The 17,973-nt window shown below is 47.2% G+C and overlaps 1 protein-coding gene across 4 annotated transcripts in view; it reads left to right on the top strand.

Moving 5' to 3' along the window:
* The window catches only part of Myo5b (myosin VB), a 279,722-nt gene that overhangs the window by 156,833 nt on the left and 104,916 nt on the right, over nucleotides 1-17,973 (top strand). For all 4 annotated transcript variants that reach the window (XM_041639124.1, XM_041639122.1, XM_041639123.1 and 1 more), the window contains exons 8-10: nucleotides 3,636-3,743; nucleotides 7,023-7,132; nucleotides 12,091-12,356. In XM_041639124.1, coding sequence (XP_041495058.1) covers nucleotides 3,636-3,743; nucleotides 7,023-7,132; nucleotides 12,091-12,356 — 484 coding nt within the window. The remainder of the gene's footprint in view (nucleotides 1-3,635; nucleotides 3,744-7,022; nucleotides 7,133-12,090; nucleotides 12,357-17,973) is intronic.

The raw sequence follows: 17,973 nt of genomic DNA, 5'->3' as shown, positions 1-17,973 counted from the left end.
GCAGTTAAGACAAGGGAGATTCAGTACTGCAAAACTGTGGATCCCTTCTGAACAGCCATGGAAACTTCTAGCATGTCCATGGTGGAGTACTAACTGGAAGGAAGAGAAACAGCCAAGTGCCTCACAGTCACCATAGTCAACACAGTGGCTCATTTGTCCCTGTCAAGTAAGTGGGCCCATCCTTTGTTTTCCCCATGAATGCATTAGTAGATCCCCCTTGTTTTAAGCATTGATATGAGATTGATTTGAGATGGAGTAGTGAGCAGGTTTTTATTCCTGACTGTGTTTCAGTGAGCATCTCTCCTTGGGCTGGAGCTCCTTCCTCCTCTCTCTGGGACTGGATGGAGTCTTGGTTCTGAGACCTCAGACCCTGAATGGTGAGGGGCCAGCCTGGAGCTGAGCAGCATCCTGTCATTGCCCTATTATCTGTATTTGGGTCTATGTATGGAGAGCTTTGGCTCAAAAATGATGTCAGAGCTGGTTTGTCTAGACAAAGGCTGGTTGATCTTTGCAGCTCTGAGAAAAGCAGATTGTTGAGGTTATGTCCCCAAATCTTAGCTATCCTGAAGATCCAGCACCAGTCCCAGCTGTGTCCTCAGTAGCTAAAATCTATCAAGTAGTATCATAGTCACTGATCTATTAATGTAAAGAGATACAATGACAACAGCAACTCTTATAAAAGAAAGCATTAAACTGGGGGCTTGTTCAGGTTCAGAGGTTTAGTCCATTATCATCATGGTGAGGAGCATTGTGGCATGCAGACACTGGAGCAATAGCTGAGTATCATCCCGATCTGCAGGCAGAGAGACTCTGGGCTTAGCATGAACTTTTGAAACCTCACAAGCCCACCCCAAGTGACACACCTAATCCTTTTAATCATTTCAAATAATGCCACTCCCTGGTGACTAAGCATTCAAATATATGCTCCCTTAAAATATATATATATATATATATATATATATATATATATATATATATACACACACACAATTCTTTTTCAAACACTAAGTGGTTGCAGGGTTTGCTTGCTTCCTGATAAGTTCCTATGGTGATCTTTGTATGTTTCACATAACTTGATTCATTCTTCAGCTCAGGCCATGTTGGCACAATATTGAATGACACAGCTGCAGGTTCTACTGTAGTGTAGCCTGTCAATTACAGGATTGGAATGGTAAGCACTATGTTGCAGGAAGCATAGTCTCGGGCTAATGTGTCCCCTATAAAAAGTCATAGTTTACTTGGAGCCCAGAAAGGACACGTTGGATGGTACCCGCTGTGCTGGCCTATCCTGTTGTGCAGTTGCTGGCAAGGCTGGTCCTTCCAGGGTTACCATCACTTCCAAGGACAAGTAATGCATGCTCCCAGACAGTGCGAGTTCTCAGTGGCCCTTGTTTGAGCACTGGCCTGACCTGGGGCCTTTTGGGTTAGATGCCAGCTCTTAGTCACAAGTGGTCAGATAAGCAGCTACAATAGGACCACTGTCATTGTCCTCTTGTCTTCCCAGAATAGTGGGGGAGTTTCATGGCCAACCCGCAGAAGCTATTTTTCTCTAAGGTTGGTTTTATGGAGAATCAAATAGTGACAAAATCCATCTGACTGGTCACTTTGTCCTGAATGGAACTTTAATAGGGAAGTTGCCTAACTTTTTCATTTATGTGAGTTGTATTGAGGTTTAAAATGACTTTTCCTTATTTTCTGTCTGTGAAAGGTACAGACTCCCTGGGCTTCTGCCAGGATCCCTGAGAATTACCCAATTCAATCAATTTCTAGCATCTTGGAGTAAAATGACGAGCCTATGATAAGCCTGTAACCTTGTGGGTGGATTGGCTATGAGCCTTTAAACTGGGTTATTGGTTTCACCGATAACCCCAATAAATAGCTGGGAAAGTCAAGTAAACGGGCTAGCCAGAAGTTCCAGGAGATTCTCTAGACACCATGATCCTTCTCTTGTTCTTAACATAAACCACATTATACAGAAACCTCTGGCAGCCTGGCATGAACTTGCTCATCTGTCTGGAGGTGGACGACATGGATTTGTGACTTGTCACTCATATTCTACTACCCCATTGTTGTTCTTTATGGTTAAAATGACCTTGGGAAGATTAGAGCAAAGTCTAGTGGAAATTTCCTTGGGGAACAGTGATGGTAAAGTTCCCATCTTCATTAAATCTGTTGCGTTAAGGAAGTCCCTCTTCCTTTTAACTCTCATGAGGGTGTTGGCACACTTTTATCACGGTCTCCATAGACTCACACAGGTCAGAATACAGCCTTCCCAGGTGAGGTCCAAGCTTTGTGACATTGGCCTTGATGTTTGGTGCTCCCATCATAGATCGATGGCTTCTTTGTGCTCTGTTGACTGCCTGGGCCAGTGTCTGTCTGATGAACCAGTTACTAGGCATTTTAGTGTTTATTGATCCTTGTAAATTCTTAGGAGAGAGGAAGTGGGGCAAGGGGGAGAGAGAGATAGATGGTAACTGGATGGTAAAAGAAGGTGTTGTGGGTGGGAAAGAAGGATGGTGCTGGCTTCATGGACCTGAAGGGAAGACAGTTGAGCTGCAGCCCGCCAGACAGGGAGGGAGGTAGTGGTCATAGCCTGCTTTCATGTCTCTTACTAAGGGGTCCTGTTGTGTAAGGACAGCTAGTGACTGCAGGCAGGAGGAAGCAGAGAAAGAGACGACCTTGTTGATGGCAGTTAGACCCTTCAACAGACAGTGTCACCTCAGCCTAGGAAACAACCCATCTGAACCTGAGTTTGGAAGTGCAGAGTCGGAAAGGTGGGGGTGATCTGCCAGACACAGAACAGCAGGCAGCAGACCCTCGCTCTCGACAGTGACGGATCTTTTGAAGATGCTCAAAATACCTTCCCTCCATTGCGGAAGCCAGATGTCCTCCTGTGGAGTCTCTAGTGACTCTGCTGTTTTGGCTGACATTCGGTAATGAGTTTAAAAAAAAAAAAAGTCGTGGGACACTAAAGATCCATCATCTCTCAGTGGAATGCCACAGTAGTGGCTCTCCATCCTGGTCATCCCCTGGTAAGCCTGTGCAGCCCCGTAGCACGCCGTAGTCACGCTCATTGACGTGCTGGAAAGTGGGAGCAAGAACAGTGAGTCGTCTTCAGGTGGCACTGGGAAAGCTGCCAGATAAGCTATTTTGAAAAGTGAGTCTAAGAGGAGGAATTGCTTTATTAGCCTTTTGGATCTATTCTTGCTCAGAACCCTGAGCTTGTGGAGTAATTAGCTACCAAAGTGCTAAATATGTTTTGCAAGCAAGTCATAAAATTTTTGTTGGGGCTCAGAGTGGGTAAAGGGCTGAAGTCCTTTCTCTTTCAGTTCAAGCACCTTGGCCTCCATTCATCTAAGTGTGAAAAGTCCTTCCTCCAGAAACCTCTCTCAGCACACAGCAGATGTTCTATTACTCTTCAGGTGCTTGTCTAGCCTCCTAGAGTGGTGGTGGTGTAGTCAACCTGAGCGTCATTTTCCATTGTGGATAGGGTATTCTAAAGGAGTATACATCCATCTAACACCAAAAATCAGTGTGACTAGCATGTCCAGGGTAGACCTCCTCATAGGTGGTGGTCTGGAGGTAATGGGGAATGAAGACCTCTCTAGAGTCTCCCTTCTTCCTGCCTCCCACAGCCTGTGCAGAGGACTTTCTCTATACATCCCACGGAGGAAGCACGACCATCGAGGGTGTCGATGACGCAGAGGACTTTGAGAAGACACGGCAAGCCCTCACACTCCTTGGTAAGGAACTGCTGAATGAGAGTAGCCTGCACAGGGTCTGATCCCGTGGAGGGGAGGAACTGAGGAGCAGTCTCACGGCCTTACCTACTAAGTCGTCTGAACCTTGATAGATGTCTTCTTCTGCTCTTATCTCTCTCTGTCCTCAGGCTCCAATGTTTAGAATTTGGAAGCTTTCTTCGAAAGAATCTTTTGAGCCAGGTACTGCAAAGTGTCCTGCTCCTTACTTGGGTGTTGAAAGCGATGGAAAGAAGCCCAGTGTAGCCGTGTCTTTGTGTGCTGTGGTCTGAGTTCAGAGGCAATGCGTGCCCCCAGAAAGACCCTCCCTCCTGCGTACTAGCCAGAGCATCTGACCAGAAGCAGACCCCTGTGTCCACAAGCCATGTGGCTGTGTGATATTGCTGGTGTGCTAGCCATATGTGTTGTAATCCTCGAAGCAGGAAGTTTTCTGTGACCCTCAATAGCAGACGGGCTTGGTAGAAATGGGAAGAACTGTTCCTATACCAGCCTGTTTTAGGGAAGAAGCACTCCCAGGTTCGTAAGATGAAAAGCAATTCTTTCCTAATTGGGAAGTTAAAATAGTCAATCCTAGGACCCGTAGCCAGGCAAAGGGAAGCTCAAGGAGCCTGAAACTCAGAAAGTGACTCAGCTGGCCACAGAGTCTTCCACGGCCCTTCTCTGACAGAGAGAAAGCTTTTGGCTTCTCTGTCAGGTTACTCAGAACAACATCTGTTCAGTTCTGTGGTAGAAGCCAAGTTTGGTCAGTGTTCAAATTAAATGTGAGCAAACTGGACACACTCCACTCTCTATGGGGAGGAGATGAAGGGCTAGTGTACTGGTCCCAGTGTGGTCATTTCTCTGGGTAGCCGAGACATGGGTAGCATTCATCTTTTGTACCTTTGGAGTATCAGGAGACAGAAAGCACTCTGGTTAGTCCAGAATGTAAACAGCATCATTACACCCAGAGCAATAGTGAGTGAGGAACTGTGGACAGGGCTGAAGTGGGCTTTGAGGACAGAAGTCATAAAGACAGAGGAAGTGCTTTTACTTCCTATGGCTAGTATAAGGGACCAAACATTTCAGGGACTGTTGAGTAGAGGAACCAGAGTTGTGGATAAACTTTAGACCCATCTAGGAAGAGGGAGAAGTGTGTCCAAGGCAAAGGACCAGCATCCTTAACAAGTAGGCTGTGTTTGACCTGAGTGCAGTGGATTCCTAGGTGCAATGGAGCTCAACAGGGAGGTTGTTAGACTCTCAAGTAAATGATGACAAGTAGGAGGGACCAGACCCAAGATGAGGACAACATTCTGCTGCCTTTGCATCACTGAGGTGTCCTTGATTCAGAACCCTGATGCTCTGCCAGTCAGCACCAAGCAGTTCACGGAGGGGAGGACGTAGAGAATGTCTTGATATCTGCACCTCTGGCTTCCCCCAGCATCACACACCATATGTCTCTGAAGAAAATTGACTTCCCCTCTCTTCACAGCTATTGGTTGCCTGTAACCCTCCCTTAGCCATCATTGGTTACCTGAAACCTTCACTTTGCAGCCATTGGTTGCCTGTAACCCTCTATTCACAGCCATTGGTTACCTGTAACCCTCTCTTTGCAGCCATTGGTTACCTGTAATTCTCCCTTAAGAACCATTGGTTGCCTGTAACCCTCTCTTGCAGCTATTGGTTGCCTGTAACCCTTACTTAGGAACCATTGGTTGCTTGTAACCCTCTCTTCACGACCATTGGTTGCCCATAACCCTCTCTTACCAGTCATTGATTGCCTGTAACCTTTCATCTAAGCGTGGGACCTTGTGAAAGTTTCCCCACCCACGTTGGCATGTCAAGTCTGTGGTCACTGCAGGTCTAGTCTAGGCAACCACATTGTTGAGACTCATGGGTGCAGCTTCCCTGTCCTGTCTAAAAGACACAGTCTAACAGAAGGCACCCTGATTCTGTGGCCATCGCAATCTTTCCATTTCGTTTTTATCATTTTCCCTCAGCCTTGGGTATGGAGTTGCTCTGTAGTGTTGGGTCAATTACCATTTATTGTCCCTTATCATGGGATGTTTAGGTTTTTGCTTGTTCAGAGGACCCCCGTGATAAGAAAGGGCTTCCTTGCTGGGCGGTAGTGGTGCACACCTTTAATCTCATCACTCAGGAGGCAGAGGCAGGCAGATCTTTGTGAGTTCGAGACCAGTCTGGTCTACAAGAGCTAGTTCCAGGACAGGCTCCAAAACTACAGAGAAACTCTGTCTCAAAAAGACAAAAAAGAAAAAGAAGAAAGAAAGAAAGAAAAAAAGAAAGGAAGGAAGGAAGGAAGGAAGAAAGAAAGAAAGAAAGAAAGAAAGAAAAGGGCTTCCTTGTTGGTAACTGTTTGGTCTGTCCACTTTGTGGATTATCTGGGCAAAGTTTTAACCCTAGTAAGATCAGTCTTTGCCTCCCATTGGACAGGTGCACTGGCTGCCATAGCTGGAGTAAAGCTCTGCCTTAGTAATAGCAGGAACGTGAGGAACAGCTGCCGTTTCTTCAGTAGAAAGCAACTTGATTAACATTCATCGTACCGTTCTGACAACTTTTTTTTAATAAGTTTGAAATATTTTGAAATTTAAAAAGAACTAATACCTTGATACTAAATCTAAATTTTAAGAGATATGCCTTTGGTAATTGATGTAGGCAAATAACAAATTTGACGATTAAGTTTGTTGCCGCAGTGTTTCTAGGCTGTGAGTGTTTCTGTCACTGATGGGGCATGCATCACAAGGCAGACAGCCACCTTCAGCTAGCACTGCCCATAAGCCAGCTGGCTGGTCAGTCCCTGGAACAGTATTCCCAGGGGTGTGATGGAGGGGTCTCTTTTTCTTCCCCTGTTGGCCCTGTGGTTGTGTCACAGATGTTTGCAGGATATTAAGTTAGGAGAAAAACAACTGCAGATAGATGGCCATCCTTATTAAACTCATTAAAGCATCCATAAAGTGTCTGGTGAAATGAAGTCCAAAATGAGTCAGTCCTACTGCTGCCTCTCCGTGCTCCTGAATACGCTAAATGGTAAGGTGCCCCATCTGCTGTGATCCAGACGGTCAGAGTGAGGCTGTTTGCCTCTCAGTGGGAGCCCCTTTGCCCTCTGAGATGATCCGGTGAGTGGTAATTACTTGGCCTGGCTGGTTTTAGGAGTCATTAACCCAGGAGAGAAAAATCAAACAATTTTTCAAGTCCTGAAAAGGGTAAAAAATCCTTTCTATCAAGGGACAGAGATTGGATGTCATTCATGCATTTTTTTTTCTCCTTCAGGAGTGCGTGATTCCCATCAAATAAGCATCTTTAAGATAATTGCTTCCATCTTGCATCTTGGAAGTGTGGAAATTCAGTCAGAGCGTGATGGGGATTCCTGCAGCATACCAGTAAGTGGCACCAGAGGTAAAATGTGCAGTAAGCTCGGATCCTCCAGCCTGACACCATGGGCATTTGCTTCTGTGCTTAGAGGGCACCCCTTGGTTATTTATTCTGAGCAATAATGACGTCTATTTTCTCACTGATAAAGTTTTAAGAACCAATCCATTTCAAATCAGCTGCCATCCAGTTTCTATCACTGTGGCATGGGGTTTAGTGGCTAGTCAATAAATTTGTTTGATGGGTTTATTTTCCAAATACTCTGAGGTACATAGAGTTCTACACAATGTCATCAATCTGTTGAGTACCTTGCGGGCTGCAGCCTGAGCTCTTCACAGCACAGAAACGGAGTACTGGACACCGTCGTTGTGGCTGCTTCTGAAGAGCAGGCATTCTTAACTGGATGGCCATGTTGGGATGGCGCGTGCTGACCTTTTCCCAGCCCGAGGCAGAATATTAAGCAAGGCATCTCAGTCAAAGGCCTACCAGCTATGACAGCTCCTTAAAGGCTCCAGATAAAGGTCCTTTCCCCTGAGCCTAGTGCCACAGTGAACTTGCAGTAGACAGGAATGTGTGTGTGTGTGTGGAATGGGGGATGCTGGCGGGAGTCCATGTGATGGGGTAGACAGCAGCTGCTGTGTCCTGTCTGCAAGTTAATACTGTTGGCCAGGGCTAAAACTGGCACTCTGACCTTGAATAAGTGCATCGGCCACATTCCCACATCAGTGCCTATTTGTGATTAGCCGAGAGGAAGTGTAAAGTGTGACTCTTGCTTCTCGGGGTGTGGGATTTAAATAACCAGACTCTAGGAAAAGTCCAAAGATGTCGCTACAAAATTCAGATGTAGGTGTGTGACCATGCCACAAGCTACAGCCGTTGCCCTTCCCACTTACGGAGACTGCTATTTGTGTGGCACTAGAGTTAGAAGCGGTTCAGAATATACCTGCCTCTAGGGAGGAAAAGACCTGAACTCTCTCAGGGTTCAATAGAGCTCCTCCCCAGCCTCACACGCTGTCCTTAAGCGAGAAATGTTGCTATGGGTGAGCTGGTGCTGGGCCGTCGCCCTCTCCACTCTGGACTCTGCAGCCTCGGTACCTCTGAGAAAGGGAGGATTTTGGAGCTTGCCACATCCCAGCGCAGTTTCTGACGTCCAACACCCACAAGCTGAGGTGCATGTGTGCACTGTGGGGCGCATAGAATCTGCAGTAAAGTAGAGATGGCACAGTAATGCCTGGATAGCCAGTGGGGAATTCCAAGGACCACAGCCTCTCTGGTGAATACAGGCCCAGACTGACCCTAGGAGTGAGTTTTTCAGGCTGGTGAAGAATTGGCCCTCTGGGGTCTTTGTCCTAGGGGGAAAAGCATGCAGTGTTTATGCCTCCCAAATGCACACCCCTTCCTGGCAAATGCCCTGTGTATCTTTAGGGCAACTGAATTCTATAAGAGACCAGGAAGATTGGGAAGACACACATTGACACATTCCTGGTTTAGGCTGGTGATATGCACTTTTGGTGTGTGTTTGTGTTGCTAGGGATCAAGTCTTGGGTTCCTCAGCATGAGCTCTCCACCTGAGCAACACGCTTGGCCTCCTTGCCATGGAGTCTCACAGCATGCGAAGCTTACCTGCTTCCCCTTGGCACTGTGTTCCTTGTGTGATTATTCACGATGTCTCTCTCTCCATCCTCTTCCCCCCACTCTTCCGGACTGATGAAGAGGATAAGTCTACTTGTTCTCAGTCACTTTTGCAGTGTACAGGGCCCAGGAGGCACTCCAAGATGGGGAACTGGGTGATTTCATTGAGGTGTATAGGCCACAATGGTGTAAAAATGAGAGCCAGTGTGATGAGACACTCAGCGGATGCAGGAGAGGAAGTGGGGCTCTGAGCACGTGTCCCGGAGGTGTGTCAGGGATGGTTTCTTCTTTGGAAAGTCCAGCCTTGGGCTTGTAGGTACAGTGTCTCTGATATTATGACAAGTCCTTCACTCATGGGTGTTCAGATGAGGGGACATCATTGATTGGTGCCTGGTCCCCAATACCACCACTGAACTGTAGGGCCATGTCTGCTGCATCACTTTCTGCTTGATACGTAGGGGCACCATGTGTTTGTGAGGTCTGTACGAAGATGGTACCATCAGTATACACTCTGAACTGAGTTGGTAAACTTAGGAGCACAGGTTGAAGGTCTAGACTGCGAGAGTGATGACAGCGCCAAAGCTGCCAGGGTTCAAATCCTGACCCTGCCATTTTGCAGGGATGTAACTTAGAGATGCCCCCTCACCTCCCTATACCTGCTTCCTCCTCGACACACTGTGGGTGGGGGAGAACGCAGCCCCATATGGAAGCCTTCACTCGGAGCTGATGGTGATCTTGATAAGTTCTGGATTCATGCCTTTCTGGTTGTTTGAGCCAAAATGAACCTTTTCCAGAGCATGTCTCTTCCTATACAGGGGAGCAAAACTAAATAAATCCCAGAGAGGGAAACCTCTCTCGTAAAGGGAGGAATGACTAATGCTCGTGCCAGGACAAGGCCCATCCTGGGTTCTTTCCCAGTACCATGTCTTACTTACTCAAACTTTTGACCAAGTGACGTGGGCCACCCATGCACACTTGCCAGTGGCCCATCGTTGCTTACGGGAAGCATGCCCTGATGACCCCTTTCAGATGGATCCTTGGCATGGTCCTCGGGTACACAGGTAGGTTTGCTGTCTACTGCTAAGCAATGTGCCTTCTGCTCTGTAGTTTTTGTTTTTAATTAAGGCATGAGAATGTCTTCTATGATTGCCCGTGTTACCTTAGAGATGCGGCAGTGTGCAATTATTTGGACACCAGAGGCAATTTTTCCCTTTGAATTTGGCAATACAGGCTCATAAAACTAACCCGCTGTCTATAACGCTGGCTGCTTTAATGGATTTATCATCATCTAATTATACTTAAATGTAATGGCCTGATGTTAGCACCTTTAATCAACAGGCAGGAGTGAGTGGGAGCAGAGGAGTCCCCACCATGGTGTCTGGAAACCTGTCCCCTGGTGGCTCTTAAAGAGTCAGCTCCCTGACTGTGGCTCCATCACTGCCACGTTCTAGCATGGGGGCTGGGAGCCATGAGGGGGCCTGGGAGCCATGAGGGGGCCTGGGAGCCATGAGGGGGCCTGGGAGCCATGAGGGGGCCTGGGAGCCATGAGGGGGCCTGGGAGCTGGTCCATGCTGTTTGCTGCGGGTAAACCACTCATTCAAATGTCAGGGGATCCATCTGTAGTGTGTACCTAGCAATTAAGAATTCCTTAAAAATAGGTCAGATGAACAAATTGGACACTTGCCACCTGTGAACTTGTTGCCTGCCAAGCAGGCTCCAAATTCTACCCTGATTGGTACCATTATGTTGGAACAGGCAGGGGTAGAGTGGTTACAGAGTGAAGGCTGTGGCCAGAAGTAGCTATGACACCGTTAACTGCTTAGTGAGCCTGAAGGACAGGGCTCTACACTCCAGACCACGCCTACTCAAGCTGGTTGTCTCTCTGGGTGGTCAGGGAGCCTCACTCACTTAGCCTCATTTTCTTCATCTCTAATTCAGGATAGACCAGAATGGCAGCTCTCAAGGGGGAGCCTGACCCTAGAGGGACGAGGATCTTTGTTCAGATGAGAGGGAGTGGTCTTATCATAACTGTCTTCTGGTACTTCTGAGCTCAGCTGTGTTTAACCTGGTGTAACACTGGGTTAGTGTGCTCTTCAGGGTGCATTCTCCCCTAAGGTTGGGGAACACGCTGGTTTTGAGTTTGGGGAGGAGCTTTCCTTTCTAACATACAATTTTATAATAATGTCTCCTTTTTGCTAGATGGCTAGATACCGATGGGGGTAAATGGCCTGAGGATATAATGTTAAGGGGGAAATGACAGCATTTTCTATGTTAATTTTTTTATTAAATAAGCCCTCATTTAAATCCTACAGTTGACCTCATCAGAATTGAGAACCATAAGCAATCTAGTGACATCAGGAAGTAACATATGTTATGAATTTAAAAGATTCCATAAGCCGGCTTAGCCGCTTTGCCAAACACCACAAGATGAGGGTCTGAATAACCACCAAGGATGGTAGGTTTTCTACAGGGTTCCCTGAATGGGCAACAGGGATTTCCCAAGAGACTTGGGTGGTTTAATGAAATGATTCACAGCCCTGTGGAAGACTTGGATGTTCTCCTAGTTGAAAAGGTGGGCAGTGTGACTGGTAAGCACAGATCAGGTCAAAGGCGGTCCTCGAGGCAGCTGGGAAGCTTGTAGGAACACTGTGTGAATGGAGCCTGTTTGCATTCCATCACTGCCGAGAAACGCTGTCCTCTAGGTTTGGGCTTGTTTCTTACCAGCGCATCTGAACACACCCACTGAAGTCACATAGGATTCAGAGGACTGGCGTGTAACACCAGGGTGCTTCCCAACCTGTGGGACAGTCACCAATCTGGTCCCTGTTACAAAAGGGGCACTGAAGCCTGAAGACAGGAGGTGGCTTTGAGTGGGGACTGAGAACTGGTTTCCTGGAGTGCTGCGAGTGTTGCATGTGCCCTCTACAGATGCGTACTGCATGCTCAGCTTGCATCTGCTACTTTCGGGCTCCCGGCTCTGAACCAACCACCTCTGCATTCTTAAACTGTCGCTTCATAGGCTGCTCCCTTTATCCGTGCTGTCCCTCCTACCAGTTACCTGACCATTACCTGGCAGTTGAGGAAGGGCCAGGAACAATGCACAGTGCTTTGCTTTGTTAAGTCTTTGTAATTTGGTCAGGGGCAGGTGTGATGATCAGTTTAAGCAATGCTACCCGGGCTCTATACTTACCTGATGTAGTATGTGGGGGACTAACTGCTAGGGCAGAGAAGGGGTTCCATGGGTGCCCTGCCATGCACTTGGCCTCTGGGCAGGAGGGAAAATGTGCAAAGGAGCCTGTCTCCCCTCCCTGTCCTGATCATGTCTTCCTTTCCTCAGCCGCAGGATGAACACTTGAGCAACTTCTGCCGCCTGCTAGGAGTGGAACACAGTCAGATGGAGCACTGGCTGTGCCATCGCAAGCTGGTCACCACCTCGGAGACCTACGTCAAGACCATGAGCCTGCAGCAGGTGGTCAACGCGCGCAATGCCCTGGCCAAGCACATCTATGCCCAGCTGTTCTCCTGGATTGTGGAGCATATCAACAAGGCCCTGCACTCCTCCCTTAAGCAGCACTCCTTCATCGGGGTCCTGGATATCTACGGGTAAGCCTGCACTCCCAGGTTCCACTCTGCTGCTGCTCATCAGTGTGCTCCTGCTGGCATTTAGGAGCCAGCAAAGACCTTGATGGCCTCCTAGCCAGGAGAATTAAAGAGGTGCAAGTGTTATAACTAGAGTCACTGTTGACCCCAAACCAGAGACACCAAGTGTCTTACAGGTGGCAGCTCCCAAGGGAGAATGTGCCCTGTCAGAACACTGATAGCCTTGCCCCCATCATGAACTCTATAGCATGATTTTTCTTAAGAAAGAGTTTTGCTATGTGGCCTAGAGTGGCTTCAAATTTGGAATTGTTCTGCCTCAACTTCCCAGGTACAGGGATTACAACTGTATACTGCCAGGGTCAGATCCATTTTTTACTAGTAGGAAACAGACCCTGAGAGAGTCCATCCTCATTCTAGAAGCCTCTCTCAGTTTTTGTATTTGCTAGATCCCATTTCTGTCTACCACTTGATCTCACTGTCCTCAATGGAGGTGTTGGTTTTAATATGAATTTTGCCCGATTTTGCATAGACTAGTGCTCTATACTAGCATTTGTGAGGATGATCTTCCTTTTGGAATCTTGGGGAAACTGACAGGCTTTTATTTATGACTAATCTCTGCAGGGTGAGGTCACATAGCTTAGAGGGAAGTATACCTGACAAGACACCTAGAAATGGGCTTTCTCTAGCCAGGCTGCCACCAAGAGCCGATGATTACAGATCACAACCCCTTTCTGTCTGTTTCGACGGCTTCCAGTGAGGTTGTGCGCCAGTTGTCCTGGGGTTATTTCAGACCCATCTAGACTCATGACATTATATGGACAGAGAGTATCCCCCTTGCTCTCCTTTTCTCACTCAACTGCCTTGACCTCTTTAAGCTAAGAATAGACTCAATTCTCCTAGAAGGAAGGCTTCTGTCTTAAAATAGCAATCCAGACCCCTAGATTGCAGTATTGCAAGAGCAGCGGCTCTCTAGGGAAGCACAGCATGGTGGGTTGGAACTGAGGGTGTTACAAAGGAGAATCCCCTTCAAAGGGGCCACTTCCTGTACAAATCAAACCAGCTCCCCCACTTCCCGCTGATGCAGTAGCTTGGACCATATGACACGGAGCTTAAATTTAAGACTTAAATTTTATTCTGGGATTACAAAGACCTCAGGAACATGCTGAAGAGTTAAGTGTTGTGCAGAGGTACATTATGCAAGAAGCTGTCGAGACTGCAGAAGAGTCCATCTGAGGGCTTAGATACTCTGTGATGGGTGTGTACGATTCAAACCAGAGGAGCCAGGGAGAGTTTTCTGGCGGAGGTGAGCTGTGAACTGGGTGGAGGAAGTGGGAAGTAGAAGGGTCATCATTGGGAAGAGAAGTACATTCAAGGTGGTAGAAAACGCCCAAGGTGTTGGAGCTGGAGAGATAGTTCGGTAATTAAGAGCACATGTTGCTCCTGCAGAAGGCCTGGGTTCAGTTCCCAGAACCTGTGTGGTAGTTTACATATCTATAACTCTGGTCTGATGTGGGCCCAATGTCTTAATTAAATCCAGTGCCACTTGTTGACTTCTGTGGATACCAGGCGTGCAATCCGGCAAAACACTCATATACACAAATTTAAACAAATAAATATTAAAAATTCAAACAGAAAAGAAGTTATATGATTGAAGAACAAAGGAAAGTGGGAGGTACGTCCTCTCAGAGGTTCCTCAGGGCAAGCGTCTCTCCCTGTGGTCAGCAGGGCACCTCTTCTGCCAAGTCTTCCTGTTGCATCGCAAGAACACCACATTCTTACAGAATTTACTGCCTGGCTGTAAATAACTGATTCTCTTATTTTTCCTCTGCCTTGAGTATTTCTGGGCCATCAAATTTCAGGTGAGAAGACCTTCACTATGGGTGGTGTCATTCCCTAGGCTAGAATCCTGAACTGTATTTAAAAGGAGAAAATGAGTTGAGCACAGGCATTTATTGCCCTGTGCTTCATCCTAAGGGACAGTGTGACCACCTGCCCCATGCTCCAGATGTTATTACTTCCTTCAAACCATGGGCTGTAACCTCCAACTATGATCCACAAAAGCCTTCCTTCCTAAGTTGCTTTGGGTGGAGTATTTTGTCACAGTAACACAGGTAGGTTGCGGGAAATGGACCAGATGTTATAACCCACTGTCTCCTGGTCTTCCTTCCAAACAGGGCCCTAAAGGTCAGCCCTAAATCTCAGTGTAGAGTTAGAGCTGGCCGGAGTTCTGAACAACAGATGAGCTGCTTCATGTTTATGTATAAATGTAAGTGTTTCCACAGATCAGAGCCCGCCCTGAAGTAAACACTTACGATGCAAGCAAGCACCATAGGAACCAGCTCCACGCTGCACATCTGAACCCCACATGTGCTGACTGGCAGGTAGCTTATGAAGTAGAAAAGGTTGTAGCTGCCCCTAGAAGACTGCTACCCACTGGGCTCTCTTGCAGGCCTTCTGAGCAGAAGCTCCAGACACGCAGTGCCTGGGTATCAGAACGCCTTTGCTTTCTTTAGCTCCTTTTTATGTTCTCCAGAATAGTGCAAGATAAGCAATGCCCAGAACAGTTATGCCAAGCCAAGCTGTTCTAACTAAGGACCTATGAAACTCTCTGTGGGATGTTTCCTGCCAGCCAGGCTTGGACATTGATAGAGGACAGCCTGGCAGCTTTTGGCTGGCATTTCCTTACACATGGATTAGCCAGCATTTGCCTCTGTTGACTTTATTGGTTACAAGGGTAATCTGTTATTCATCCTTGAGGCGTCAAGAAATAAATGGCTCAATTTGGGGGAAATCCACACTATTTTTTTGTCTTTGATTTTAGCTTTCAATTGCCAAGCTTTGGTTCCAGCCAGTCCTTTTGGGCAGAGGACAGTGCAGGATGCAGTAGGTGAGGAGCACTGCAAGAGAAGCTGGAGTAAGAAGTAGGGGGAAGAAGGATATGGGCGTTACTATTTATTTCGATTTTTTTCTCTGTTGCTATGGCAAAATACCCTAACAAAACCCACAAAAGAGAGGATTTGTCTTCACAGTTCAAAGTCAAGCCTATCATGGTAGAAGTCAAGGCAGCAAGCTGAAGCATCTCATCACATGTATCCACAATCCAGAAATTAGTATGAATATCAGGGTTCATTGTGCTTTGCTATTTTAATATATTTTTGGGTTTCAGGAATGTAGTGCATATTCTAACATTAACCCCTTAGTGGAGGGGAGTTTCACGTGTGCCAGTTCTACTCTGTAGATGCACCGCCCTGTATTTGTAAGCAAATTTCTTAGATTTATCATTGCCTTCATTTCCTGGGGAAAGGAAATCTTCTTTGTGTCATTGGTTTGTTTTGCCTTAGGTTTCCCTCTCCAGAGCAGGTGACTGCACAGGCCTAGTATAGTTACTCAGAGAAGCCTGCCCAGCCTCTCCTGAACCTGTGGGTGCTGAAGGGGAACAAACCCTGTGACTGAATTTACCCACTGGCCTATCGAAAGTAACCCAGTTCTTGGTGGCCTGGAAGGTCACAGGACATTGTTAACTTTAGAGTAACCATAGCTAGCTAGCTAACCTCAATGTTAGACCTCACAGACCGTGTGATACTGTTATGTTGATCTGTCCTATCCTGGCATCTGAAGAGAACTTTACATCCTAGGGTACTCCAAAGCCTGTGCAATCTCCTGGACTCATGCAGGGGTGTCCAGCCCTTTGACATTGCAAAGCAATGCTATCATCCTCCAGGTTTATACTGTAGAACTGTGCGGTCAAGTTATCAAAAAAAAGTGGGGGCATGCTGGGGAGCCAGAGAGGGGAGGACCCTGAGGCTTTCTGACCACACAGGCTAGCAGAATTAGTGAGCTCCAGGTTCAGTGACAGAGACTATCTCAAAAAAAGGTGGAAAAGTGATTGAGAAAGACAACATACACTAATCTCTGTCGTCCACAGGCACATGCATGTGTGTGTGCCCACCCCATACATGTGTGCCCATACCTACATACACGCGAATGCATACATGAAAGTCACAAATCACTGTTTTAAGAAAGTTTATGATTCTGTGTTAGGGGCTATATTTACAGCTATCTTTGATTACATGTGACCCATAGGTTGGGCATACCTGTTAGTCCTTTAGAAGATGCCCCCCCCCATAAATTGATTGCTCAAATGAAGCCCCAATTTTTTCCTCTGTCTATATTCAGCCTTCATGATACTGTATCCTCACCTCTAAAAGCCTAGGGCAGATGAAGTTAATACTCCCCATGTCTTAGGGTTTCTATTGCTGTGAAGAGACACCATGACCACAACAACCCTTATAAAGGAAAGCATTTCATTGGGCTGGCTCACTCACAGCTCAGAGGTTCAGGCTATTGTCATCATGGTGGGACATGGTGTGACATGGTGGCATGCAGGCAGACACGGTGCTGGAAAAGTGCCTGAGAGTCCTACATCTCGCAGACGACAGGAAGTGGTCTGAGACAATGGGCCGTATCTTAAGCGTGTATGAAACCTCAGAGTCCACCCCCACAGGTGACACAATTCCTCCGACAAGGCCACACCTACTCCAACAAAGCCACACCTCCCAATAGTGCCACAACCTTTGGGGGTCATTTTCTTTCAAACTACCACACCCCCAAAAGGTTCTCATCTACTCCAATGCCTTGTGAACAGATTTCTGGTCGTCAACTGGGGAAAAGGAATCATTGCTTGCTCTTCATTGTGGTTCTTAGAAGTTTGGCTAATGGGTTTGGAGAGGTTTAGTACCCGACAGTGGGCATTTTCTGATCCCCATGGAAATAAGGCATGAAAATGACCCAGGGATTAAGACACTGGCAGGGGCTGCTCTCCTTCCAACAGTGCCTTAGACTGGGGTCTTGCAGAGGACAAGCTGTAGACAGGACACACACTAGCACAGGAACAGTTGGAAGCTCTGCCATTTGATGAACAGACTGAGGATGGTTGGTAGACGGAGGAGTGTATCCTTTTCTCTGTCAGACTCTAGGGTGCCCCTGGGAGAGTGCATGGCTTTAGGGTAGGAAAGGACCTGAAAAAGACATTTGGCTCAGATTCCTGGCACCCATACATGATGACTGTTTTTGAAGGTTCATCTAGAACAAATTTCCCCAAGGTAGGCTTCCTGTGAGCTGTTCAGCCCTCCCCTGTGAAGCCCATACCCACCTCTACATTCTGCCAAAGGTGGAAGCCCAAGGCCCTGGTTCCTCCAACCCACACTTCAGAGGAGATGCTGTCGCCCAGCCTCCAAGTCATCGGTGCCACTCTGCTGGGTCTCCATTCTGTGGGGCAGGAGGTTCATGGAGGTAAATAATTAACCCAGAGCCAAGGCATGTCCTTGTCTATGGTTTCATCCTGCACTGACTTTTGCTGTGTTTTTAGAGGCCTTTGTTTTGCTCTCACTCCTCCCTGAGATTGGGTCCAATGAGAAGGAAACTGTACATTGCTCAAGTCGCATCCTTAACACAGAAGGAAACAGTGCTGTGGTCATTGCACCACCAGAAGGACCAGTGCTGTGTCTCAGCCTCTCTGTGTGTGTTCTCCTTCCTCCCCGCTGAGACTTCTGGCCTAACTCTTCTCAGCACAGATTATTTCCCTCCTGTATGTAAATTTCCTTGTGGCATTTTAATGCAT

This window comes from Microtus oregoni, unplaced genomic scaffold (assembly GCF_018167655.1).
Source record: "Microtus oregoni isolate MIOR12 unplaced genomic scaffold, Mior012 000057F_ref0000458, whole genome shotgun sequence".
Taxonomy (NCBI): Eukaryota; Metazoa; Chordata; class Mammalia; order Rodentia; family Cricetidae; genus Microtus; species Microtus oregoni.
This window is presented reverse-complemented; position numbering and strand designations above follow the sequence as displayed.